The 27,786-nt window shown below is 48.1% G+C and overlaps 1 protein-coding gene across 7 annotated transcripts in view; it reads left to right on the top strand.

Moving 5' to 3' along the window:
- ABCA3 (ATP binding cassette subfamily A member 3) overlaps positions 1 to 27,786 on the top strand; it is a 477,048-nt gene that overhangs the window by 235,478 nt on the left and 213,784 nt on the right. For all 7 annotated transcript variants that reach the window (XM_085632155.1, XM_085632148.1, XM_085632149.1 and 4 more), the window contains one exon: positions 7,645 to 7,818. In XM_085632155.1, coding sequence (XP_085488281.1) covers positions 7,645 to 7,818 — 174 coding nt within the window. The remainder of the gene's footprint in view (positions 1 to 7,644; positions 7,819 to 27,786) is intronic.

Genomic DNA, 27,786 nt, shown 5'->3' with positions numbered 1-27,786 from the left:
CCTGACTTCCATATCCCATCATGCCTCAGGGGTGACAGTTAGGTCAGTTGTTCTTTCCGGCTCCTTCAGTCAGGACCCTGGAATTCAGCTCTCTTCTTTTTTGACTCTTTAGTCAAAAATTATAACAACTTTAAGATTTTTCTTGGACTTCTTCTTACAATTTCTGTGAGGAAGTCAGTATCCTGTGTTTTTCTGACTGATTTTTCAACCATTTTGTCAGAAAAATGCCTTCTTTATTTGTTCCATGCCCATCTTGTGGAAAAAAGAAGGCTGCGTCAGACACACATGAGGTGTGTATCATCTGTCTGCCGGACTCTCACTCTCCAGCAACATGTCGTCATTGTGAAGACCTTTCCAAAAGGACTTTAAAGGAGAGGGAGAGGATTAGGCTGTATGGCCTAGCAGAACGGTCGACGTCGAAGCAGTTGGTCCCTGTTTGCTCTCCATCGACGTCGGGCTCGGCGTCGAAGACTCCAGCGGCGGGATCGTCGCTGAGAGGTGAGGAGTCAAGGGGAAGTCATGCTGCAAAGAGAAAATCGACGCCGACTTTATATTCAGCGTCGAAGAGGTTGCGTTCGACGTCGACGGCGTCTAAAAGCTCGGCGTCGAGGACTCGGCGCCATAGTTCAACGTCGAAGAAGCATCTGTCGACGTCGAGAGAAGATCGATCGACGTCTGCACAGAGATATCGTTCGTCGTCGAAAGAAAGACATCGTTCGACGTCGAGGTCGGCGAGACATCATTCGACGTCGCGAGAAGAACGTAGACGATCTCCACAGTCGACGTCGAGACCAAGATCGCCGTCAAGATCAAGATCGCCGTCGAGGAAACATCGTTCGACGGCGAGGAGGCTTTCGACGTCGTCGGAGCTTTCGACGTCGAGACAGAAGTCTCCGTCAGGAGTGACGTCGAGGCAGACGCCTCCGTCAGGGCCGACGTCGAGGCAGGAGCCTCCGTCGGAGTCGACGTCGAGGCAGGAGCCTCCGTCGGAGTCGACGTCGAGGCAGAGGCCTCCGTCGGAGTCGACGTCGAGGCAGAGGCCTCCGTCGGAGTCGACGTCGAGGCAGGTGCCTCCGTCCTCACAGGTCTCCAAAGCTTTGGTGAGGTACATGAAGCCTCCGTCGAAGGTAATCTCGACGTCGAGACAGGAAGCTCGGAGCCTCGAAGATTCGAGTCAAAGATCTCCGGTGATAGGCTTATCACCGTCGAGGCAGCCCTCTGTTGAGGGTACGCAGGAGGTTTCACATATTCGCCTCACAATTCGACCAGTCTCAAGGCGAAAATCTCCTCATAGACTGATATATACAGCTCCGGAGTCACCGCGTATCATTTCTATCTCGCCTTCAGGATCAGAGGGCTCAGGTTCAAGGTCAGCATCACCAGAGCTTGTACATCAATCTCCAGTTCCTGCAAGAGAAAGTTCGCAGGAGGAGGACAATGCTGTGCCTCAAAGTCCCGTAAGGGAGATGCCTCAGGACCCTGCTATGACAGACACAATAAAGGCATCGCTAACAAGAATAAGGGGCGTGGTATTCCCAGCGACACCGATCAGACCAAGATCTCGAGAAAGAGAATCCCGAAGTCACTCTCGAGCACCAAGAAGGCGATCCAGGTCTGCCTCCCTCAGAAGAGAGTCGACCAGATCAGAGAGAAGGCGCCGTAGGACCCCTTCTACCTCCCCTTCTTCCAGATCATCCAAAAGGGATTATTCACCGACACTCTCGGAGACGCCACCCTCTCGGGTATCTCCGGTAGATGACATTTCTACATTTCAAGAAGTGTTGTGTAGAGGAGCTACAAAATTAAGTATCCCTATGCCGGTTCAGGAGACCACCACATCCATAATTTTTGAAACTCTTCATGAGCGCACAGTGACACGCCCGTTGTTGCCATTAGTCCCCGGTTTGCTACAACCGGTAATGGATATCTTTCTCACGCCAGCAACCACCAAAACGGCGCCGGCGAGAATTCTAAAAAAGTACCGTCCAGCTCCGGAGGATCCGCTATTCCTTAAAACAGATCCTCCACCGGACTCTGTCATCACCGCCGCTGCCAGAAAGACGCATGCAGTAGCTGGCTCTTCAACGGTGCCACCAGATAAGGACAGTAAAACGCAAGACTCCTGGGGGAGGAAAGTTTGCGGCTCAGCATCCTCAAGCTTGAAGGTGGCAAGTGCCTCGGCTCTTCTGGGGCGCTATGATAGGTCACTATGGGACTCTCTTCAGAGGTTCGTTGAAAAAGTTCCATCAGAAGACAGACGGGACTTTGAAGAGATTTTGCATGAGGGGAGTCTAGTCTCTAACCAGATCATAAGTGCAGCGGCGGACGGGGCAACACTGGCAGCGCATGAATATGCACATGGAGTCACAGCCAGAAGATCATCCTGGCTTAGATTGACGGCCCTGAAACCGGAAGCGCAGGCAAGAATTTTAAATCTGCCTTTCTCCGGTAGTTCTCTTTTTGGGTCCCATGCAGACGAGGAAATGGCCCGTATGAAAGCAGAGCTGGAGACCATGAAAGCAGTCGGGCTTGAAAAGAGGAAAGAGTTTCGACGCCGCAAGGGAAATGACAGGCGCAATTACCAACAGAGGGTTCAAACCCCTCATTGGCAAAAGAACCAGGACCAGCAAGGTCAAAAGAAACAGCAATACCAGTCCCGCAAGCCATCCAGGGGACGAGGTAACAACAGGCAGTCTAATGCTGGAAACAAAGCACCGGGGAAGCAATGAGAAACCGCTTCCTCCGATGCTGTCCACCGCTCCGGTGGGAGGAAGTGTTGCGCATCATCTTCCAGAGTGGCAGACAATCACAAAGGACAAGTGGGTACTCAATATACTGCGTCATGGGTACTCTCTTCGTTTCAAAAGTCACCCCCCATCGATTCCTCCTGTCAAGTCATCCCAGCATCTAAAGCAGCTCAGAGAGGAGGTAGCGACGCTACTACTCAAATCTGCAATAGAGAAAGTGCCCATAAACCAGAGAGGAAAGGGAGTTTACTCCAGATATTTTCTCATCCAAAAGAGGAGTGTGAAGGCGGAGTTCAGACCCATTTTAGACCTACGGATACTGAACAAGCACATAAGAAAGGAAAAATTTCGCATGCTGGCGCTCCACCAAATATATCCTCTTCTCCGGATGGGCGATTGGATGTGTTCACTGGACCTTCAGGATGCATATTTCCATATTCCCATCCTAAGGAATCATCGAAAATTTCTCAGGTTTGTGGTAGGCAACGCTCACTATCAGTTCAAAGTCCTCCCATTTGGCCTGAAGTCAGCTCCTCGAGTATTCACAAAATGCGTGGCAGTAGTAGCGGCTGCTCTGAGGCGCGCAGGAGTCTTCGTCTATCCCTACCTAGACGACTGGCTAATAAAGGGCTCATCGCCACAGAATGTGCGGACACAGCTGTCGCTATGCCTGAACTTATGTCGCAGGTTGGGTCTCAGAGTGAATGTCAAAAAGTCCAATTTTTCACCAACGCAGAGAATACACTACCTGGGTGCAACTATAGACTCCGTAGTAGGAAAAGTGTTTCCTTCGGAGGAAAGACAGTCATCCATTATGCTAAAAGGCAGACGGATTATGACCAGCAATCTGTCGTCGGCAAGGCAAATCTCATCTCTGCTAGGGGCCATGGCATCCTGCATCTTCCTAGTGCCCAATGCCAGGCTAAGGATGCGTCCTCTCCAGCAAGATCTCGAGGACAAATGGGATCAAAGGAACTCTCTGTGGGAAGAAAAGGTTTGCCTCTCCTCTGCAGCCAAACAGTCAATCAAGTGGTGGCTGAAGCCAAGGAATCTGCAAGTGGGGATTCTTTTCCATCAAGAGCCCCCAACTCAGACCTTAATCACCGACGCATCCCTTCAGGGATGGGGTGCGCATTTTGGGACTCTGCAAACTCAAGGACGGTGGTCCAGCAGCGAACAGTTGTACCACATCAACATGCTGGAGCTCAGGGCGGTCCACCTAGCCCTCAAAGCGTTCCTACCTGCGATAACGACGAGTACCATTCTAGTACAGACGGACAATACCACCACAATGTACTACCTGAACAAGCAGGGGGGTACTCGATCCAGAACGCTCTCGCTGGAAGCTCAGTCCCTGTGGCACTGGATCCTAGCAAGGAACATCTCATTGAAAGCGGTGCACCTACCAGGAGAACTCAACGTGCAAGCAGACTTGCTCAGTCGGCATTTTCAAGAGCCAGAGGACTGGGTAATCAACGACGAAGTGTTAGAAGACATCTTCGGGGAATGGGGGCGCCCGCAAGTGGACCTCTTCGCGGACGAGCAAAACACAAAATGCCGAGGCTTCGCCTCAAGATACCATCGACCAGGATCCCTAGGGAATGCCCTTTTGATCAATTGGTCAATGACATTTGTGTACGCTTTTCCGCCTCTCCCACTAATTCCCAAGGTGGTGACCAAGCTACAGAATTCATCTGCCAAGATGATACTCATAGCACCGGACTGGCCGAGGCAGTGGTGGTACACGGATCTCCTACACATGTCGATCCGCCCCCACAAGCGGCTGCCGTGCAGGCCGGACTTGTTATCCAAGATGCAGGGGAAGATTTACCATCCCAGCCTTCCCTCGCTGAGCTTAACAGCATGGCTCCTGAAGTCCTCCAGTATGGCCATCTGAACCTCCCTCAAGAGTGTATGTCCATACTGAAGGAAGCCAGGAGGCCTTCGACAAGACACTCCTACTTCTGTAAGTGGAAAAGATTTTATATATGGTGTGCTCAGCATCATTATGATCCCACTAAATGCCAGGAGGATGTAATTTTGCCCTATCTTCTACATTTAGCAAGGGCAGGGTTGAAATTTTCTTCCATAAAGGTTCACCTAGCAGCCATAACAGCATACAGGCGTTCGCCTTCACAGCAGTCATTTTTTAAAGTGCAGGTAGTGAAGGATTTCTTGCAAGGACTCAAGAAAGTCTATCCCCCTGTTAGACCTCCCTCTCCTTCCTGGGAGCTAAACTTGGTTCTGTCGAAGCTCATGGGTTCACCTTTTGAGCCTATTCATAAGGCTACCCTACAGCACCTCACATGGAAGACAGCATTTTTAATAGCCATCACTTCAGCACGGAGGGTCAGTGAGATACAGGCCCTCTGTTCTAAAGAACCCTACACTGTTTTTCATCTAAATAGGGTGGTGATGAGAACTCACCCTTCGTTCCTACCCAAGGTGGTATCGGAGTTTCATGTAAACCAAGCCATCTCCTTACCAACCTTTTTTCCCAACCCCTCCTCTCCGGCAGAGAGGGCGTTGCATTCTCTGGATGTCAGAAGGGTCCTAAAATTCTACCTAGATAGGACTAAGAATATCAGGAAATCTGACCAATTGTTTGTGAACTATGGGATTGTCCGTATGGGCTTTGCTGCATCCAAACGTTCCATTGCTAGGTGGATTGTTTCTAGTATTACTTTGGCCTACCAACTGGCTCAGAAACCATTGGGGGCGCGCCCTAAGGCGCATTCGACAAGAGGAAAAGCGGCTACCGCGGCTTTTCTCAATAATGTCCCACTCTCCGAGATCTGCAAGGCAGCCACTTGGAGATCTGTCCACACTTTTACCAGGCATTATTGTCTGGATTCGGACACCAGGGCAGACACTCAAGTAGGACAAGCCTCCTTGAGGAATCTGTTCCAAACATAATCATTTTCATGATTCTTTTTCTCCATGGGTGATACAACCTTAGTTTCATTTGCCTGCTGGTGGAAGGGGAGCTTGCTACTCTATTCAGTGCTTATGACTATTGATGAGGATCCCCTGGAAGAGAAGGGTAAGTTACTTACCTGTAATTCTAGTTCTCTTCCAGGGGTATCCTCATCAAAGTCATAAGCAACCCACCCACCTCCCCAGGCAAATGAGAAGAGGTGTATTATTCATTATGGAAAAGGTATATCTTTGTGTTTAGGACTACGGTCCCGCAAAGAACAACTGACCTAACTGTCACCCCTGAGGCATGATGGGATATGGAAGTCAGGGCTGCCTTAAAGGCACGGTGCCAGTTTTTACCTGTACAGGGCTTTTTAGTCTCTATGGTATTGTATTGCAATGCAGCCTGCAGGCTGGCAATGTGTTATACATCTGTGTTTTTCCACAGTTTGTTCTCTTTATTTTTTGCTTTCTCATGAGTGTTTACCTCATTAAAAAAAAAAAAAAAAAAAAGAGATTTGGGTGTATTGTTATACCTTTATACATATATATAGATATATGTGTGTTATTGGATGTGTATATTTACATTGCCTAGCCTTTTATGGGAGCTGCATTTGCTTGGAAAAAATGATATATGTTTATACATATACAGAGCTGTATATATGTATGTTTTTTACATATATAATTTTATTATTTCCGGGGTCCCCGCACATGGGCGGGAATATTCAGTGCTTATGACTTTGATGAGGATACCCCTGGAAGAGAACTAGAATTACAGGTAAGTAACTTACCCTTCTTCACACTAGAGGTTCCTATCTGCAAAATGTCGTCACTCACTCTAATGTAGGCCAGTCTTTCACCCTGCCTACACCCACATCCCTCCAAGGAAGAGGAGCAATTTCACCGTCCAGACCCAAAAAAGAACCTTGTTGTTGTACCTTGACATCACAAGAGAGTTCTGGGTGGATGACCAACTCTCCATGGGGTATGTCAGAGCAAAGAAGGCTGTGCAGAAGCAAACCATCTTCCGATGGGTCGTGCTGTGCATTAAGATCTGCTACGTATTGGCCAAGAAGCAACCCCTAAGGGTGCGCATGCTCATTCCACCAGAGCTGAGGCTGCGACTACAGCGTCAGCATGCAGAGTTCTGTTCCTGGTCATCTACCAGGCAACAATGTGGGCCTCTTTGCACACATTTATAAAACACTACTGCCTGGACAGAGCGGTCTATCAGGATGGACACTTTGCTCGTTCGGTCCTTCAGGACATTTTAGTGTTCAACAGTTAAGCAGACCCACCTCCAGGGCTGTATTGCCCTGGTATCTGTTCTAAGGTAAAGAATCTGCGTCTAGAATTATCTATCAAATGAGCAAGTTGCTTACCTTTGGTAGTGCCTTATCTGGTAGAGACTCTATCGTGCTGAAGATTCCTTACCAACCCACCCATTCTCCCTGCTCTGTGAACAGATTTCTAGGGACAGGGCTTTTGCCCTTTTCAGGGCCCTAGTTATCCACACGAGTGGTCCGAGTTCTTCGTGGCTCTGCTCTTCTGGCATAGAAAGTCTAAAAAAGAAACAGACGTCAGCGCCCTGAAGTGGAACTTACAGAGACACTACTTCTGGCGATGATGACACCATGTGGAGCTGAACGATGCCACCTACTTGCGCGCTGGGGTGCTGCTCATGAAATCTTTTTACAAATCTAGGCGGATGCCTGGGGATAATTCCAAGGTAAGGAATCTGTGGCTAGTTAGTCTCTACCAGATGTGGTGTTAACGAAGGGGAGTAGCTTGTTCATTTACCCCACTTGCACTTTTGTTTGTTCTTTAATAGAAAGCCAATCGTGATGCAGCTCCTCAGTGTTGTGGATTTTCTACATCATGATAGAGATGTGCATATGGTTTGGAGACCCTTGACAGTTTCTGTGCCAGATTCATTTCACTTCTGCTTAGTATGATTATTGTCCTTTTCTCTTTGTAGCGAATGTTGCAGCAGCTGCTGGAGGCTTCCTCTACTTCCTCTCGTACATCCCCTATTTTTTCATTTCTCCGCGCTATGACTTGATGTCTCACAACCAGAAGCTGTCATCCTGCCTGATCTCCAACGTGGCAATGGCAATGGGGGCCCAACTCATTGGCATGTTTGAGGGCAAAGGTGAGTGAGACAATGCCTTTTTGAGCTGGAGGGTTTGCTAAGTGGAGGGGGAGAGGATGCTGAATGAGAGTAAGGTTTGAAACGAGGAAAAAGTGAGAAGAGTGGGGGATACCCGTCTCTCCTTGTTATGTGTTGGTCACTGGTCACTTTGTCACGTTGGCATACAATCATTCAACCAACCCACCTCAATCCAACAGCCACATTTTATACTCCCACTCCTAGCCTTTTCCTCTTCTGGTGGTTATTGAGACACACAGTCAACCAAATCCGTTGTCTGTTAACACTAATCTGAGAAGGTTCTTTTCCAGCTCCTTTCACTGCTAAAGTTGCCTGCTAGCACCCTGGAAAACAACATGCCTGTGACAAAAGGTTCATAAAGGCATTGCCTGCCTGAAGAGGTCCTATTCAGCTCAATACCTCTGTAAGATGTTAGCCCTTCACAGATGGTTCCTCAGATACTCCAGTGACTACTGTTGGGATTCCAAACAGCCTCGACCATCCTCGAAAACCCCATCTATTTCACCAGACAATTTTGCCCATAACCTCTTCCAATAGTTATGTCCTCTGTCTTGCATTCTCCTCACTAAAGTGAAGCTGCATGTAAAACTTGGGTGAGCCAGTGTCAAAATTATCACCAGGTTAGTGAAACCTAGTGAGCACTGAATGAGTGTGCCCTGGAGTGAACAACTCCACAAAATTGGCAATGGGAAATCACCATCGTAGAAAAGAGGAGTAAGGGTGCCATTGTGAGTGAAAGATGTTCCCTGGATCGGCAGGCATCGCTCCTTAAAAAGTGAATTTTGAATCCAGTGCCTCCTGGATTAAAGGCAAAGAGAGAATGAAGCATGGGAAGTTCTGAGAAAGTACCTCCGGTGTTCCGAATCCCTGGAATCCTTAGGGTTCTACACATTCCACACATCCCACATTTTAACATTATATTATAACTGTTGCTCTCCATCTGTCAAGTAAGACGGACATTTAATAATCCAGCTTATCCGTGGTGATTCAGAAAAACTCAAACCCTTTGTTTGAGAGACTAGGCTTAAAACACAAGCATGAGACCTACAATTGAAACGTTGCCCTGAAACGCACCAAATTAATTACCAGTCCACATTCCCAAAGAGAGGAGATAAAAGGCTCCACAACTAGCTGTGTTAAACTCTCTCTTAGAAACATAAACCATTATAGTCACCTCCACCTGGACTCCACTTAGCTAACTGTTCGACCAAGAGAATATTGATGCAGTCTCTGACAGGCAAACAAAATACTTATGAATTAACTACTGTCTACCCAGCTTCAAGGTGCCAAAGGTCTGCAACAAGGGACTGCTAGAAGCACAGTCTTACCTTATTGCATCATAATTTGCCTGCCAGCAAGCACTATTTGTTTCTGTCAAATCCAAGTCCCAGTGTAATGGGCAAGCACAGGAGAGTCTGGTGATGATCAGCGGTCTTCTTTTCAATATGTACAGCTGGAGTATAACAGTAAGAAAACCTTCTGGAGGGAAACATATATGCCATTTGTAAGAAAGTGGCTCTGTATATACTGTTACCAAATAGGTACAGTGTGCACAGAGTCCACAGTCCCCAGAGGTTTGGCAGAGGCTAAGGTTAGATATAACCTTACTCTCTAAAGTGGTAGCTTGGTCGAGCAGTAAGGCAGTATCAGAGGACAGTGTAAAGCATTTGTTGTACACAGTCAGCAAATGGTCTCACACACTCAAGAACTGAACTCTAGGCCAATGGTTTTGTATAAAAATATATAGTTGTTTTATTTTAGAACCAACAATAGGTATCAAAATATACTTTCTCAGAATGAGATGCTTTAGCTAAATACTTTTCAATAGGCAATAGACTTTTGAATGCAATAGTTACAGTTGTTGCAATAGGCAACACAATTTCAAACACAATATAACATTGAGCTCAATGGGAATTTCTAGTTAAATGCAATTGATTACTTTTTGGATTACTTTTCTTACCACAGGACTGGATCCTAGATTCAGTCCTGGGACATCTCCTGTAAACAGTTGAGTAAAAACGTTTTGGTTACAGTTGTGATTTTTGAGGAATATTATTGTATTTAAATAGTTGACACTGAAACTTTTTCACATAGAATCACCAATGTTATCCTATGGGAGGAAATTCACTTAGCAGGTAAGTGGGGTTATTGTTACTTTTTCTAACTCAGTGTTGGATCCTGGATCCAGCACTAAGGGTATCTCCTGTAAACAGTTGAAAGAATGTGTTTTTGTTATACAAGCGATTTTTCACAAATATTTGTAAGTTTGCAAAATCGACACAGAAGAATTTCTGGCGAAAACCAGGCAATGTTATCCTAGGTAGGAAAATCAAGTTATAGGTAAGTAGGTTGTAATTACTTTTTAGGGTCAGCACTGGGATCTCTCCTGATAACAGGTGAGTAAATTTGTTTTTGTAATTCGGCTGATTTTAGATGAATATTTTAAAGTTTCAAAACTCGACACTTAGAAGAATTTCCAAGTGAAACCAGTCAATGTTACCCTATGGAAGAAAAGTGAGTTATCGGCTTTTGGGTAAGTACTCGACTGGCAGAGTTAAGGTTCTGGGCATAGACTCAGGAGTCTCCCAGGGTCAGGTAGGTACAGTTGTTACACCCTCAGCGGCACAGGGGCAGCCAGGTGCAGAGTGAGTTAGGCCCAATGCTATCCTATGGGAGGCAGGGGGCCTTTGGTTGGTGGCTGCTGGCTAGCAGGCCACGCGGTTGTAGGAGCTGGGCTCCTGGTCACTTGCTCAGGGAAAATGGGGAAGTAATTTAGAGTAGATGTTGCACTGCCAGGGGCACTCGGGCGGCTGGGTGCAGGGTGCTTTTGAGCCGTTGGGCGCTCAATGGATTTCAATGGAGAAGCTCAAGAACGAACAAAGGCTGCAAGCTCCGGGACGAAGATTCTTCAGGTGCGACCACCACTTCGAGAGGTAAGTTGGGTAGTTGGAGGATAGGTAGGCACCCAGGAGTTGGGCACAGGGGGCCGCAGGGCTCCGGGTGCAGGGGTGCCTTTTGGTGTCGGGAAATCTTACCCTCTGCTGGTCGCGGTTGGAGGCGTTCCTGGTTCTGAGGCTGCAGGCGTTGTAAGGAGCGTCGAGGTGGGTCCTTGGGTGCTGGAATAGGGGTCACAGTCACCGGGGGGATGTCCTTGGGGTCTTTGTTCACTCCAGCACAGGCCAGGCTTGGTGGGTGCAGAGTGTGCAGGGTTCGTGGTTCCTGGCTGATGCCAGGGGTCAGTTACTTGCTTTGAGCAGCACCACTGCTTGTGGGAGTCCCAGGTAGTTAGAGTCACAAGGCAGTCAGGTCCTCCGGGGTTTTTGAGGTTGCTGCCACTGGAGATGCCGGGGTTTAGCAGGAGCAGGTTCGAGGGTCGATAGGCCGGTAGGGCTGGGGCCAAATCAGTTGGTGTCTTCCTCTCGTTAGCAGCTGCATGGCAGGTCTTTCTGTTCCTTGTTCTTCTTTCTTTTTTTTTTTTTTTTTTTTTTTTTAAAAAACCTTTATTCGTGCATCTTGAAAGAACAAATACGGGCCTACAACCTTCAGGCCGGCCACGATACAATGAAGCACTGATACCCACATTAAATCCCCCGTGCGTCAACAGTCAGGATTAACAACAAGTTATGGATCACATACTGGAGATATCTTTGACACTCGGGGAAGGAGAAGTGAAGGTTAATTTTAAGTTTTTAGATAAGTTTATCAAGAAAAAAGTCAATGAAGGATAGGAACAAAGGAGATTCGAGTCCGCAAGATAGCCTCACCACACGGGAGAGCAGCAACAGCAGGAAGAACAACAATTGAAGCAAAAACTCAAACAGTGAGGCGGTGCAGAAATATAACAGGATAGTCACATGAGCAAGTACGCACCCCTCCGGAGCCGCCCCCACTCGATCCACCCCGCACCCGGACCCAGAATCGAAGAAAGTAGAACGCAGAGACATAAAGGAAAAAAGGCCCATAGAACTAATTAAGAACAGAGTATTACCCCCCCACCCTACACCAATGCGGAGGCTACGGCCTACCCCCCCCCCAGCATAGTGCCTGTCGCCCAATGAACCCGAAATATAGAGGAGAAAGAAAGTAGGAATAGAGGAAAGAAAATAAGAAAACAGAAAAGAAGGCGGGGAGGAGCCCACGGGACACCAGAGCGCCCCAAACCATCAGCCAGTCATGGCCCCCACACACTGAGAGCCCACTACGCCAAAAAACGGCATGCGAAGATACCATGGCACCACAGTGTAAGCGAAGGGATACAAGTCGCAACGAGTGCGCGCATAACATGCATACAGTTCCAGTCCCAGGCCAGCCCGTCCATAAACCATGGCATTAGAAGTCAGTCTAGCCCTGGCCCGATCGCGGGCTTGGGATTAAACCAGCCCCTGCATGAAGGCCCCGTGTCCCGAACAAACAAAAACAAGATGGTCGCTTGTGAAATTGTTCTTCTTTCTTGTATCGGAATCTGGATCTGAGGAAGGAAGGTTCAGGGTGCCCCTAAATACTAAATTTAGGGGCGTTACAGGTAGGTAAAGAGCAGGCACCAATGGGTCCCTTTATACAAAAAAACAGCACCAAATGCACCACTCAGCCTATGCAATTTAAGTAAGTCCAAATCATTAGGGTAGTTCGTTTTCCAAAAGCTTCTTCTTTATTATGCAGTTTAACATGCAATCTTTAAAACTTCCGACAACAGCAAAAGCAGCCGACGCGTTTCGTCCAACTTTGGACTTCTTCAGGGCTGCAACAAATTTATACACAAAAGGCAATATGAATGACACACATAAGGACCAAAACACAAGCAGCAATTTCAACGCAATTGGGGGTATTAAAAACATTGTAAGTACAAAAATATTGTTATTGGTCTGTCTAAAATGTCGTCAGGGCAATCCATACTACATACAGTAGACATTAGTAATTAACAACATCATAACAGTGACGTATTGTACTCATGGATTTGCCGAATGAGTGTATTTGAAAAACATAAGGGCACTCCTTACAATATGTAACATTTCTAGAGGCCCATGACAATCATAATAATAAAAGAATAAAAAAAAGCCGGTAGGGGACACAGAAAGAGAGGGAAACTCTTCACCCAGGATTTAATGTGCAGAGCATGCGGCAAGTGATAAAATTTAAAAACCCGCAGGATAAAGCGGTCAAGTCAGGTGATGGCGGTAAAGAAATGGAAACCCAACTGGTGATAACACCTAGACCCGACGGAGATAAAGAGAGGAAAAAATGGCTACAGCGGAACAAATCGATAAGTCTGTACCCACCCAAAATAGTAGGTTGAATGGCAAACACGTGGGGTTCTTATTAACTCTATTCAAGAATCTTTCTCCATCCAGTAGGATATAGTATATCCCCAATAAGAGATCACAGTCCCTGGAAGGAAGAGAAGGTCACATCAGAGGCACTGTAGAGAAACAAGGTCATCCTCTATATCCATGGACATGTAACGGTCATAATGTAGTCCTACTTACTGTTTAAAAACAGAAGTTTATGGTACAAATTAGAAGATTAAAAGATCCTTTGCCATCAGTTTCAAGCAATAGTAGGATAGTGGATCTATATGAAAACTCCTCCAATGATAAGGGCGAGTGTATCCTATAGTGGGATACCTATGAAAAAAAGGAAGGGACATACATGAGGCATGCTTCTTCAGAAAGATGGGTGTTATAGTTCTAGTAAGGGAGTACCTAACTACTTTTAAGAAGAAAAACACGGAAAAATGTGAAACATGTGCTAAATCAATCAACATGTCAACATTAGGCTTGAGTCAATAGTTTACTAAGCAGAAAAAAAGTTTGATGAACTAAAAACCCTTTGAGCGTGACGTCAATTGCGATAAGCATCCAGACAGATAAAGGCCGTTAGGGAATGAGAAATACTCTCTGTTACTTGCCACAAGGCGCTATCAACTCTATGCAATACTATCCTCCGTAAAGCACGGCGAAAGACATCTTACCCGATTCAGTATCCGGATGTAAGTAAAAGGGAGGCACCAGCCCCGTCCGATAACAGCGACATCCACGAATGAGGATACCTGTTTAAATAGTGTCTATAACAGGCGAGAGTGAAAACACCTGATCCTAATCCCCGAATGCGGGAATTCCAAGTCACAGGTCGAACGCTTCCAGACGGGAGAAAAGTCTAGTAAGTCGGCCGCCATGTTTGAAAGGCGGAAGAAAACTATATATCTATGAACCGAATCGTAACGTAAACGGGATATTACTAATCCCATATGTCCGTGATTACCATATAACGAACCTATAATACTGCCCTGGACGTGCGGGACCAACAGTAAGCCGTCCAATCTATAACTGGACAGAGGAAAAAAACAGCGTGAACGGTAGCTTTCCCGCCTCACTGGATATGTGTCCAAGAGTTGGCTAAAAAATAATTACAAACTCTAAATCAGAGGACAACGCGAACCAATCCAACGGGCGAGTTGAAATAACAGCAACTATACGAACAAAGTTTCAATAAAGACATGGTCGTCATCTTAAAGTGGTGAAATGCGCCCATGGTCGTATAGTTGATTAAAGGTCTCAACCAATGCATAACAGAAAATCACATCTGTCTGGATGCTTATCGCAATTGACGTGACGCTCAAAGGGTTTTTAGTTCATCAAATTTTTTTCTGCTTAGTAAACTATTGACTCAAGCCTAATGTTGACATGTTGATTGATTTAGCACATGTTTCCCATTTTTCCGTGTTTTCCTTCTTAAAAGTAGTTAGGTACTCCCTTACTAGAACTATAACGCCCATCTTTCTGAAGAAGCATGCCTCATGTATGTCCCTTCCTTTTTTTCATAGGTATCCCACTATAGGATACACTCGCCCTTATCATTGGAGGAGTTTTCATATAGATCCACTATCCTACTATTGCTTGAAACTGATGGCAAAGGATCTTTTAATCTTCTAATTTGTACCATAAACTTCTGTTTTTAAACAGTAAGTAGGACTACATTATGACCGTTACATGTCCATGGATATAGAGGATGACCTTGTTTCTCTACAGTGCCTCTGATGTGACCTTCTCTTCCTTCCAGGGACTGTGATTTCTTATTGGGGATATACTATATCCTACTGGATGGAGAAAGATTCTTGAATAGAGTTAATAAGAACCCCACGTGTTTGCCATTCAACCTACTATTTTGGGTGGGTACAGACTTATCGATTTGTTCCGCTGTAGCCATTTGTTCCTCTCTTTATCTCCGTCGGGTCTAGGTGTTATCACCAGTTGGGTTTCCATTTCTTTACCGCCATCACCTGACTTGACCGCTTTATCCTGCGGGTTTTTCAATTTTATCACTTGCCGCATGCTCTGCACATTAAATCCTGGGTGAAGAGTTTCTCTCTCTTTCTGTGTCCCCTACCGGCTTTTTTTTATTGTTTTATTATTATGATTGTCATGGGCCTCTAGAAATGTGACATATTGTAAGGAGTGCCCTTATGTTTTTCAAATACACTCATTCGGCAAATCCATGTGTACAATACGTCACTGTTATGATGTTGTTAATTACTAATGTCTACTGTATGTAGTATGGATTGCCCTGACGACATTTTAGACAGACCAATAACAATATTTTTGTACTTACAATGTTTTTAATACCCCCAATTGCGTTGAAATTGCTGCTTGTGTTTTGGTCCTTATGTGTGTCATTCATATTGCCTTTTGTGTATAAATTTGTTGCAGCCCTGAAGAAGTCCAAAGTTGGACGAAACGCGTCGGCTGCTTTTGCTGTTGTCGGAAGTTTTAAAGATTGCATGTTAAACTGCATAATAAAGAAGAAGCTTTTGGAAAACGAACTACCCTAATGATTTGGACTTACTTAAATTGCATAGGCTGAGTGGTGCATTTGGTGCTGTTTTTTTGTATATGTAGATTCCAATTAATGGAACGGCATTGTGCTGGCGGGTGCTAACCAAAAGTGCACACTTCTGGTGAATAAATAATCTTTTTCACCAAATTGATACATTGAGTTACTCTAAAATCCGGTGCTGTCTTAGTGGGATACCGCTAGCTTTGTGCATTGTATTTACCAATGGGTCCCTTCCCTGGGGTGGGTACACCCCCTATCCTGCCACTCTCCTGTGGGAGAGGGGGCAGTAGCCTAATCCTGATTGGGTAGGACTTCCCATCTTCAAAAAGGGCGAGAGACTGGGGATGTGCTTCACCTCGCCTCCCCCACCTGAGTGGTGGGGTTGGCAGAGGCTGGCACACCCCCTTTCCTCACTTAGCTTTTCCCGCAGATCTTCCCACCAGAGAGGGGGTCAGAACCGGTGCGTGCCAGTTGCTGAGTACAGCAAGTGGCTTGGAGAAGCACACAAAGGCGGCATGCCTTTGAAGCTTCCCCTGCCCATCCTGGAGGAGGAGACCTAGCACCTCACCCAGGATGTGCATTGTTGCAGGCCCAGGAGAGCTGATGGCTCTCTAACCAGAGGTCCAGCAACATTTCTGCTGTATGACAGCCTAGGCAGCCCCTCAGACAAGACGTGGATTGTAGGTTAGGTTCAGGGGGCAACTCTAAGTTGTCGTGCATCTTACAGTAAATCCCACACTGGCATCAGTGTGGGTTTACTGTGCTGAGAAGTTTGATACCAAACTTCTCAGTCTTCAGTGTAGCCATCATGGTGCTGTGGAGTTTGTGTTGACGACCTCTCAGCACCATATACTCTTAATGGCAGCACTGCACTTACAGTGCCCAGGAATGGACCTGGGTACTGTAGGGGCACAGGGCTCATGCACCTGTGCCCACGCTCTGGCATAGGGCAGCCAGCTAGAGGGGTGACTGAGGTATGCCAGGGCAGTGTGTGTTGTGGGCATGGCACACAGGGATGTGTGTCATGTTGACTCTTTGTTTTGTTCTGCACCAAGACACTCAGCCTGCAAAGTCAGTGTGCGTGTGTCAGGGTGTAGGGCCTCTAAGGGTGGCACAATAAGTGCTGCTGCCCTTACGGGCCTTCTTTGGTCACAAGGCCCTGGGTACCTAGGGTACCATTTACCAGGGGCTGACATGTGACCAGAGATGCCAATTCGGTTTTGGCTGTTAGGCAGTTTTTAGGGAAGGAACACAGGCCCTGGGCACCTGATTGGCAGGAGCCTAGGGCACACCAAGGAAAAGTGCGTCAGTTATCAGGCCAAAAGTTGGGGGGGTTACTGCAATAAAACCCCACTTCCTTACACCATTAGTGAAAGGTAGTTCAGTACAGGAGAAGCAAAATATTAACCTCACCAATATCCAGAGAATAGACACAACAAACCATAAGATGCCCTGCGCAAAAAATAATTTAAGTCTTGTTCAGGGAGTAGACTGCTCCTGGCTTGACTATCAAAAATTATCTCAAGGTGCTGAAGAAGATTGAGGAATTGGGCAATAACATTATAAATGACCATGGAAACAAGAGCCTACCCCTGAAGTATAATCTGGTTTTGAGAAAATGTTACTCAAGCATTAGGCTTATCCTATGAGATGTGTTTTTTTCCTTCCTTACCAGTTTCCCAATAACTACTAAGATGAAGTGAAACCCTCTTCACTTTTTATTTTTTTATCCTTTATTTGCCTTGCCTATTTTCTTTCACTATTTCTTTTTTATGGCCTGGCTTAACAGCACAGCTGTAACCAGACAATTATGTGAACATCACTAAAAAGGGGGTTTGGCTCCACCCCCATGTTGTGAGCCAGGAATACATGTTTTGATTGGGCAGAAGTTGTGTGCTCCCACTAAAAAGTGAATGCCCTTCACACAGCTGTGATCATTTTGTTTATTTATCATGCTGCCTGAAATTGAACTTACTTCCAGGGGCACCCGCGTAACATTGTAATGCTTAAAAGCTTCTTAGATATGAGAGATAAAGTGCCCCCTGCCGTACATATCTGAAAGAGACACGTTAGTGATAGATTCCTTACCTTAGAATATCCCCAGGCATCAGACTGGATCCGGAAAGTTTTTTGTCAGCAGTACCCCTGTGCGTCGGAAGGTGGCATTGTGTGGCTCCGCGTCCGTCGCTGGCGTCCTATGCGCCGAGATGACGTCACGGAGACTACTTAGGCGCCACCCATGCGCGCTGACGTCAGTTCTTTCTTTTTCCGCGCGAGCAAGCGCAGGTCCGATTAGAGCACGTACCCGAGTCACTTTTTTACTAACTTTTTTGAGACTTTTGTCTCTATTTCTTTTTGAGTCTTTGACTCCTGGTGCCACGTAGGGATGCCTAGGTTTAAATCCTGTGGGGCCTGTCGTCGTACGATGTCGGTGGCCAACCCCCATGGTGTCTGTCTCTACTGTCTGGAGCGCGACCATGACTCCCGGTCATGTTCCGACTGTCTGGCCATGGCTCCGAAGGCTTTGCGGGAGCGGTCCCGAAAGCTGTTGGAGGCCTGGCAATCGTCTCCACGCCGTTCGAGGTCTAGGGGTTGATCGAAGGGACCGACCGTGGAGCCATCACCATCGCTCCTCGGGGTCGAAGTCTTGACACTCTGAATCGGGTAAGAGACGTCATAAGAAAAAGTCGAAGAAGCACTTGCGCTCTCCGGCGTCCCCCCGTCGGTCTCCGGACGTGGACGAGGGGGCCAGGGGTACCTCCCCCACGGCTCCGTTGGAGCCTGTGAGTCCCGCGGCCTACCCACCTTATACGGGTCCATCGGCGACTCCGGCCCGGGTGCAAAATGTTCTTGCTACCATGGACTCCCTTTTCAGGCCTCGGACTCCCGCCGGCGCGCCTTCGGGCCCCGCGGTCCCAGCTGAGGACCCTTCCTTGCTGTCGGCTCCGCTACCAGTGCCGCCGGCAGCTTCGGCCCCGGCACCGCAAGGTCCTCCGCCGGCGACTCCGGCACCGGCGCCTCCCGCGGCTCCATTCCCGGCGCCGCAATGGGTTCCGTTCATTCCACCTTCGCCCTTGCCCGGGTTTCCGGACAATTTCCGGACAATTTTGCCCCAGGTTGGAACCCTAATTGGGATATGGAGCCGGATCGGCGCCGTTCTCCCGCGGCTCCGTTCCTGGCGCCGCAATGGGTTCCATTCATTCCACCTTCGCCCTTGCCCGGGTTTCCGGACAATTTTGCCCCAGGTTGGAACCCTAATTGGGATATTTATTTTTATTCATTTGAAAAGTTTTATATAGCGCTGGCTAGACCCGGAGGTATCAGAGCGCTTTACATAAGGATCAGCGAGTTACAGGTAACAAAATTACATCAGTTACGGGAGCCAAGTATAGACATAGGAGGAAAACATGAGATTACACAGAAATGTGAGTTTATAGTACGTAGCATAGCCAAGACAAACGTCTTGTGGGGAGTGACAGGTAGAGGGGAATGGTAAACAGGGGTAAGGGATGTAGGTAGGAAACAAAAAGGGGGGAACGAGGAAAACAATGTCCGGCTGGGTAGGTGATGGCTGAGGGGTGAACCAGAGCCAAACTCCTCTGTAGCTGCATGGGACAGCTCCACCGGGCATCAGCCAAGGTTGCTCGGGTAAAACCGGGGTAAGAAGTGCAGGTAGGAAACACAACGGGGAGACGAGGAAAAACAATGTCCAATGTCCGGCTGGGTAGGTGGCGGCCAAGGGGTGAACCAGAGCCAAACTCCTCTATAGCTGCATAGGACAGCTCCACAGGGCATCAGGAGCCGGAACGGCGCCGTTCCCGTCACCGTTGGACCATTTGTATGCCCCTGTCCCTCCCCCGCTGCCCCAGCCTGTGCCACGGGCAGTGGAGGAGGGGGGCGACTGGGAGGGGTCTGAGGACCCTCTTGCACTGCAGTGCGAGTTTGAACAGAAGTGGGCGGAAGAGTCGGAGGATGCAGGTGGCCTTGATCTCTCCTCTGAGCCTGGTTTTCTGTCTCCTCCTGCCGTGGCCACGGAGGAGGGCGCAACATATCCTGTGGTGCTCCGTAGAGCAGCTGAGGCCCTTGATCTGCCTACGGTCACTCTCAAAACCAACCTCCTCACTGAAGTTCTTCAGGCTGTGCCAAGCTCTATGGAGTCTCTGCTTCCGTTCAATGAGGCGTTAACGGATGTGTTAATGGGCACCTGGTCTAGACCAGCCACAGGGGTTCCTGTGGATAAGAACGTGGCCAGGCGTCATCGCCCGGCACCGGGTGACCCTGCCTTTTTAACGACCCATCCAACTCCAGAGAGCCTGGTCATCCAGGCCTCCACTTCCCAAAGCGCTTTCCCTACCGCCCCGCTGGATGAGGAATCAAAGAAGCTGGAGCAGTTTGTCAAGAAATGGTTTTCCTCTGCCAGCTTGGGGCTGCGGTCGGTGAACACCGCATGCCTCTTGGGCCGCTACTCTAACGCTGTGTGGGACACGGTGGCGCAGACGCTGCCTCAGTGTCCGGAGGAGGTTCGGGCAGTACTTTCCCAAGCTGTTGCTGAGGGGAAAGACGCAGCAAAGTTCGCCATCCGGTGTGGGCTGGATACCGCGGACTCACTGGGGAGGGTGATCTCCATGACTGGCCCTCCGTCGCCACGCCTGGTTGCGGTCCACGGGGTTTTCAGGGGATGCTCGGAGTTCCCTCATGGACATGCCCTTTGATGGTACTCGCCTGTTTGGCGATAAGGCAGACAGTGCGCTGAAGCGTTTTAAGGACTCTCAGGCTACGGTCAAGTCCTTCGGTCTCTCCACTAAGCGCCCGGTGGTGCTTTTCATTCCTTTCATGGCCACGGAAGGGGTGCCCCAACACGTTTGTTCAGCCAGAAGCCTGCGCAGAACCAACCTCAGCGCGGGCGCGGCCGTGGTGGCCACCGCGGCGGGACAGGGGGCCAGCGTGCGGGTTAGTCCACCTCCGCTCCCGCAGCATCCGCCTCAAAGTCTTCCTAGTCCGAACTGTGGGGTGCACCCCATGCCGGTGGGCAACAGGATTCAACATCACCTCCCCCACTGGTGTTTTGTCACCTCGGACAGGTGGGTGCTGCAAATCGTCTGAAGGGGCTACTCCCCCCAGCCATGCCACCTCAGTTCCACCGCATGTCGGGGGATCACTTTGCGCTTCTCCAACAGGAAGTCCCGGCCCTCTTGGCCAAAGGGGCCATTGACCGCGTTCCTGGGCCAGAAGCAGGATGTGGTTGTTATTTCCACTACTTTCTGGTCCCCAAGAAGCAGAAAGGGGGCCTGCACCCCATCTTGGACCTCAGGAACGTCAATCGCTTCCTCCGGAAGGAGAAGTTCAAGATGTTGACTCTGGCTCAGGTCTTGGCTGCCCTTGACCCTCGAGACTGGATGGTAGCGTTGGACTTGCAGGACGCATATTTTCATATCCCTGTCCTGCTGGCCCACCGGCGTTACCTGCGGTTCACGGTAGGCCAAGAGCATTTTCAGTTTGACGTGCTCCCCTTCGGCCTTATCAGTGCCCCTCGGGTGTTCACGAAAGTGATGGCGGTGGTCACAGCTCTTCTGCGCAGATTAGGGGTTCCAGTCTTCCCCTATCTCGACAACTGGTTGTTGAAGGCGGGTTCGCCTCTGGCAGTCGTCTCCCACCTCCAGACTACGGCCGACCTCCTGCATTTGCTGGGGTTCTCCATCAACGTGCCTGAGTCCCTCTCAGAAGCTCCCCTTCATCGGAGCGGTTCTGGATTCAACGCAGTTTCGGGTTTATCCTCCCGAGCAGCGAGTCCAGGATATTCAAGCTATGATTCCGATCTTTCATCCTCTATCCCGGGTTTCTGTCAGGATGACCCTCCGGCTTCTGGGCCTCATGGCCTCCTGCATCCTGCTAGTGCAACATGCCAGATGGCATATGCAGGCTGTGCAGTGGGACCTGAAGTTCCAGTGGGCCCAGCATCAGGGCAATCTGTCCGATCATGTCCAGATCTCGGATGGCACTGCACGACAATTGCAGTGACGGCTCACGAATTGCGATTGGGTCAGTGGCAGATCCCTCTCCCTTCCCCTACCGGAGCACACAGTGGTGACGGATGCTTCCCTCCTGGGATGGGGCGGCCACTTGGGAGAGGCGGAGATCAGAGGCCTCTGGTCTCCGGCAGAGTCCTAGCTCCATATCAATCTTTTGGAGCTTTGGGCGATCCGACTTGCACTGAAGGCATTTCTGCACTCTGTCCTGGCAAGTGTAGTGCAGGTGTTCACGGACAACACCACCGCCATGTGGTGTTGCAACATACAGGGTGGGGTGGGGTCGTGGACCCTATGTCAGGAGGCTCTGCGCCTCTGGACATGGCTGGAACATCAAGGCATTACCTTGGTGGTTCAACACCTGGCAGGTTATCTGAATGCCAGGCGGACGAACTCAGCCGCCGGTGCATGATGGATCACGAATGACATCTGAACTATGACCTGGCGCAAGGTCTCTTTCTGCAGTGGGGAGAGCCTTGGTTAGATTTATTCGCCACCGAAGAGAACGCGCAATGTCATCAGTTCTGCGCGTTGGAATTTCCAAGGCGGCACTCGCTCGGCGATGCTTTTCGTCGCGAGTGGAGCTGTGGTCTGTTGTGCGCCTTTCTGCCTATACCACTTCTGCCCAGAGTGCTGAAGAAGATTTGTCACGACCAGGCCCAAGTCATCCTTGCGGTTCCGGATTGGGCACGAAGATACTGGTATCCTGAGCTACTCAGCATGACGATCGATCCCCCGATCCAACTGCCTCTTCGGGAGGATCTTCTGTCGCAGAAGCAGGGGATGGTCCTCCACCGAACCTGTCCAGCCTCCACCTCCATGCGTGGAGATTGAGCGGCGACAGTTGACAGCTTTCGACATCTCTGATATCATTCTGGCAGCCAGTCATCCCTCCACTAAAACGGTATACACCTGCAGGTGGAACAAATTTGTGGCATGGTGCACAGCTAAATCTGTGGATCCCCTTTATTCCCCTCTTTCAGAGGTACTTCTGTTCCTTCTCTCTTTGACCCAGCAGGGCTCTGCTCTGGGCACTATCAAAGGTTATCTTTCGTCCATCTCCGCCTTTCTATGGCTTCCAGATCAGCCTTCTCTTTTTAAGTCCCCGGTTGTTAATCGCTTCCTCAAAGGCATTACACACACGTTTCCTCCCGTGCCTTTCATAATGCCTCAATGGAACTTAAATCTTGTTTTGACCTAGCTGATGTGCGCTCCCTTTGAGACCCTTCATAACTGTCCCTTACGTTTTCTCACTCTCAAGACGGCTTTCCTGGTAGCTATCACCTCTGCCAGAAGAGTGAGTGAGCTCCAGGCTCTTTCTTATAAACCTCCTTTCCTTTCTGTTCATCCGAACAAGGTGGTTTTAAGGACCCGTCCTTCTTTCCTGCCAAAGTTTGTCACGCCCTTCCACATCGGGCAAACCATCCCTTTGCCCACCTTCTTTCCGCCTTCACATCCTTCGAAAGAGGAAGATAGGCTCCACCGTCTGGACCCAAAACGTGCGCTCTCGTTCTATCTGAAGCGTACACAACAGTTCCGGGTGGATGACCAGCTCTTTGTTGGCTATGTGGGCACCAAAAAAGGTCGGGCCATTCACAAACGAACCATCTCTCGATGGGTCGTTTTGTGCATCATGCATATTACTCGTTGGCTAAGAAGGAGCCTCCTGTGGGGCTGCGTGCCCATTCTACCAGGGCAACGGCAGCCACTACTGCCTTTGGACGCTGCGTTCCATTGCAGGACATTTGTCAAGCAGCTACGTGGGCCTCGCTGCACACGTTTACCAAGCATTACCGCCTTGGCAGTCAAGTCCGGAGAGACGGCTTCTTTGGCCGTTCTGTTCTCCGTGACTTTCCGGGGTTGGTATTGCTGGGGTATCTATTCTAAGGTAAGGAATCTCACTAAATTGTCTCTTTCAGATGCACAAGTTACTACTTGCGTAGCAATATATCTGTAAGAGACATTAGTTAGTGATAGATTCCTTACCGCCCCACCCATCCTCCCCGTTCTGCGAACTGATTTCTAGGGTTAAGGTCATCCCTTTCAGGGCCCTAGTTTCATGGCACCAGAGGTCAGTTTCTTGCATGGCTCTGCGTTCCTGGCGTGGAAAGTCGTGTACAGTACTGACGTCAGCGCGCATGGGTAGCGCCTAAGTAGTTTCCGTGATGTCATCTCGGCGTATAAGACGCCAGCGACGGACACGGAACCGCACAACGCCACCTTCCGGCGCGCAGGGGTACTACTGATGGAAAACTTTCCGGATCCAGTCTGACACCTGGGGATATTCTAAGGTTGGAATCTATCACTAACTAATGTCTCTTACAGATATATCGTTACACAAGTATTAACTTGTGCTATAAGGCTATTGCAAGTCACCGAGGACCTCCATAACCATATAGAGGAATGAGGCCGATGGCCAAGTTCCTTTATAATGTTATGGAATTCAGAGGGGCACTTTATCCCATATAATAGATTGTCACAACATCGCCTTTCCCACAAACCACTTAAAACCTCGGTATGTAGCTCTATCATATGAAAGAGCGAGCATGTTTGCAAACATGAAGAGTAAAAATAAAGCCACTATTGCAAAATGAAACCTATCAAAAACTTGTTAGACATTACCATGCAGCATTCCTTTAAAGCCAGACCTCCTGGCATTGCCAATGCTTATAATTTCACTGTGAATAATTTAAAACCATTGCTAGTTCCTATTTTTGTGTACACTTTGTGGAATACTGCTGAAGAAAGTTTGAAATATGTTGAACTTTGTGAGGTTACTGGATTGCTCCATATCACTCCATGCTCCATTTTCAACATACGTTAAGCACCTAGTTGCTGCTTCTAGTTGTACTTTTGAGGCATAAAGCGACTGAACTAACCTATAAGATTACAGTGATTTGTTAGGGGTGACCTAGTTGCAAGCATAATTTCAAAAGCTGTACCACCCTGACCTATTTGTTATTAGGCACATGTTTTCTCCACCCAGTGGATTTGACAGGCAGTGAGTCAGCTGTAGATTCCCTACAATTCAGCCTGTGACATTGATCAGCAGCACCTGCTTTCTGATGGAAGTGGGAGAAGTTGCTATCAACTGATTATGGTTCAGGTGTAAAGGATGAATGCCATGGTATACTTCCCCTTTATTGCAGAAGAGTTTGAGATTTAGAGAGAGCGGTCATGTAGAGAAACTGTCAGGAGGTAAAAATAAAAGCCCAGCCAGAGCAAAGCAGAAGAAATGTTAGTTTTCTGGTACAAGCACATTTTGTTTTTCTGGTCTTTATGAGACTCTGAAATGCAGCGGCAGAGAACCGCTTTACCAGACACATGGCCCTTTTGCTGTCTTTTCTTAGAGGTTGGGAGCAAGCTTTAAGGAAACCCCTGTTGCTGTGATCTTCTTGGAAGGAGATGCTGAACATTCCAGAGATGAAAATAATAGAACCCTGACTAAGAAGAAGATGAGATTAATGTTATGCTGGCTGCAAACGTAACTGTGTGGAGGTTGTCAGTGAGTGAGCAAGCACCTATAAACTAATTGTTACAAGAAAGAGCAGCTAAATCGATTTTCAGGGCTGCTATTTGAGCATTTCCCGTCCTGCTCACTAGGTCATTTAGGCCTTTTATTTCACCGGAGCCCTTGGAGGCCCGTTTTGAAAGCACAGGGCTGCTCCTGGTGTCTGTCATTTACGTATCAAACAAAAGACCCCTTGTGTAAGGGAAGGGGTACGGGGGGGGCAAGGAGCTAGTTCAAGGGGCCCAGAAGCCCGTGCTCCTAGCAATTATGATATTCAACAATAGGGCTAATATTCCTGAGAGGAAAAAAAGAAGGGGAGAGGCGCAATATCTCAGAACGTGGAGAGTGTCTGGGCCAGAGAACTGGAACGGGACAGTCATCGGGACTGTTTATGTTGCCCTCACACACATCCTAGAGGGTGTCATGCTTCATCATTGGGCGGTGCTCCTCGTGGGATGGCGCTGCAATGCCCAACGGGTCCCCCAAAGAGTCTCTTTAGAGGAGATCTTTTACGAGGCCACCGCTTGATGAATGCAAGTGAGTTGACTGGTGACGTGACATGGGGTGTAGAATGCAGGTTAAAACTGGTAAGGGAATTCCAACGCTGTATTTTGTCGACAGGATTACCCTTCCATGGATAAAAACCTATTGTAGGTTAGTGCTACCTCTGGGTTTAAAAGGAGCCCAGGTAGTCGGAGTGTTGAGATCGAGTAAAGAATCTTTTTACAGTCTCGAAAGTGAGACCTAGTTGTGGTCACTCCTTCATTAATGTGTCGACCTGTTTCACGCCTGAGCTGGTCATAAGGATTCAGGGCGCTTCATCAGGACAAAAAACATAAAAACATACAGTGTATAAACAACCCCACACTGAGTGGTGCCCTTTCGTGCTGCCTACTGTGTGTGTTGTGTTCCGGGTCCGACCTAGAGTTTGTCGGACTCCAGCATCATCAGGTGAAACAGGGGTTCCGTGTTGTACGCGTGCTATAGTTTCAGCATGCAGACAGCTCATCTGCACCTACCCTGCTCGAAGTCCCCGAGTCTTTGTCATTTATCCATGTCCCGAGGTTAATTGCAGCAGGCACTGGGAGGCTTCAAAAGAGAAAAAAGAAGGAGGGAGAGGGAAGGAAAAGAGAAAGCGAACAGAGAAGGAGAGGGGAGAAGCAGTGAGGGAGACTAGATGGATGGAAAGACAGATTCGGTGGGGAGACAAAGGTAGCGGGCTGACTTGAGCATTTTTGCAAAGGCTGCTTTTGGTTTCACAGTCTGCTCAGTACCCCAGAGGCCCTTGATATGCCTTCATCCAGCTTTAGAAGAGAATGTGTTGAGGAGAGGCTCCTGTTCTTTTCATATCTGAGCAGTTGCTGTTGATCTACCTATTAACAGAACTGAATTGTTTTTCTTTTCCCGCTCTCTCCCGCCCACACCTCTTTCATCCTTTTGTTTCCAGAGATATAGCTGCTTGAAGTTTTCATTTGACCCTGACCTTAGTTCCTAGTATTTTGGTGGATCCTGTTGATTCAGTGGATACCCAAAGACCCTTCACTTTGCCTCCCTCTGTAAAATGGTAATAGCAGTCCTTCGTTTCCAAGATACAGGCCTTTTAAAATCTGGTATCCCCAAAGACCTGGTAAGAGGTGCTCTCACTGTCCACTTGCAGAGACACAAGACCTAGTGAAGCTCCTAACTGGTTTCCCTACCAAGTGCTTGTTTCCAGTGCACCAAAACCTTTAAATACCCAATGGCCTGTAGCCCAGTTAACTGGGCACCAACACGTAGTGCAGATTGGCCTTCTCCTCTTCACTGCTTCACCTCCCTAAAGTAACGTTTTATTTGTTTGGGATAATTCTTTCAGTTTTAGCTTGATTTTTGGGCTTTGTATTTTGGGAATACTATGTGGGGCATTCAGCATCAGGCTCTCCAACCCACTGAGTTGCATGTCTTTACTCTGAATCTTCAAATAGAGTAAGTAGAAAGACAGCGATGGAATTTGACTACGGACACCTGCATTATTGACTAGTTAAAGTATATAAACACTAGCAAGATTTAATGAGCCCTAAAGATTTCCAACAAAACCTGTTTTCCCCAAAGATTCGCACTTGCCAAAGGGCTTGATGTAGACAAAAGAAATCTAGCTCCTAGTGCATATATGCTATAAATGTTACTCTTTGTACTTCAGCCCAAGTGTGTTTCATAGTTTTATCTGTGGAACCCCAATCCTATTCTTCATGCTATCAGCACTGACTAGATACTCAATGAATTATGTGTTATTTTTGGACCATGTGTGAGAGTTAACCTTGACTAACAGTGCAGAGTCACGTACCAAAAGGAAGTAACTTGGAGCATGATATACATAATGGGATTTTTTGATCACAAACCATGTTATTTCCCAAAATCACTTGGTTAGTTACTACAGATTGTATTTCTGTAATGTACAAAACCCATTTTACAAGTCTGAGTTTATTTTTCCAACATCTAAAATAGGTTTTGTGACCCATACCAAATCGCAGTTAGACAGGACATACAAGAGAGCTTTCCTTCCAAATTTGATTCTGTATGTCAATAATCAGTGGACTGCAACTGCAG

Source organism: Triturus cristatus, chromosome 10, assembly GCF_964204655.1.
Source record: "Triturus cristatus chromosome 10, aTriCri1.1, whole genome shotgun sequence".
NCBI classification, from domain to species: domain Eukaryota; kingdom Metazoa; phylum Chordata; class Amphibia; order Caudata; family Salamandridae; genus Triturus; species Triturus cristatus.
Note: the sequence above shows the minus strand (reverse complement) of the source record. Positions and strands in the feature narration are given on the sequence as shown.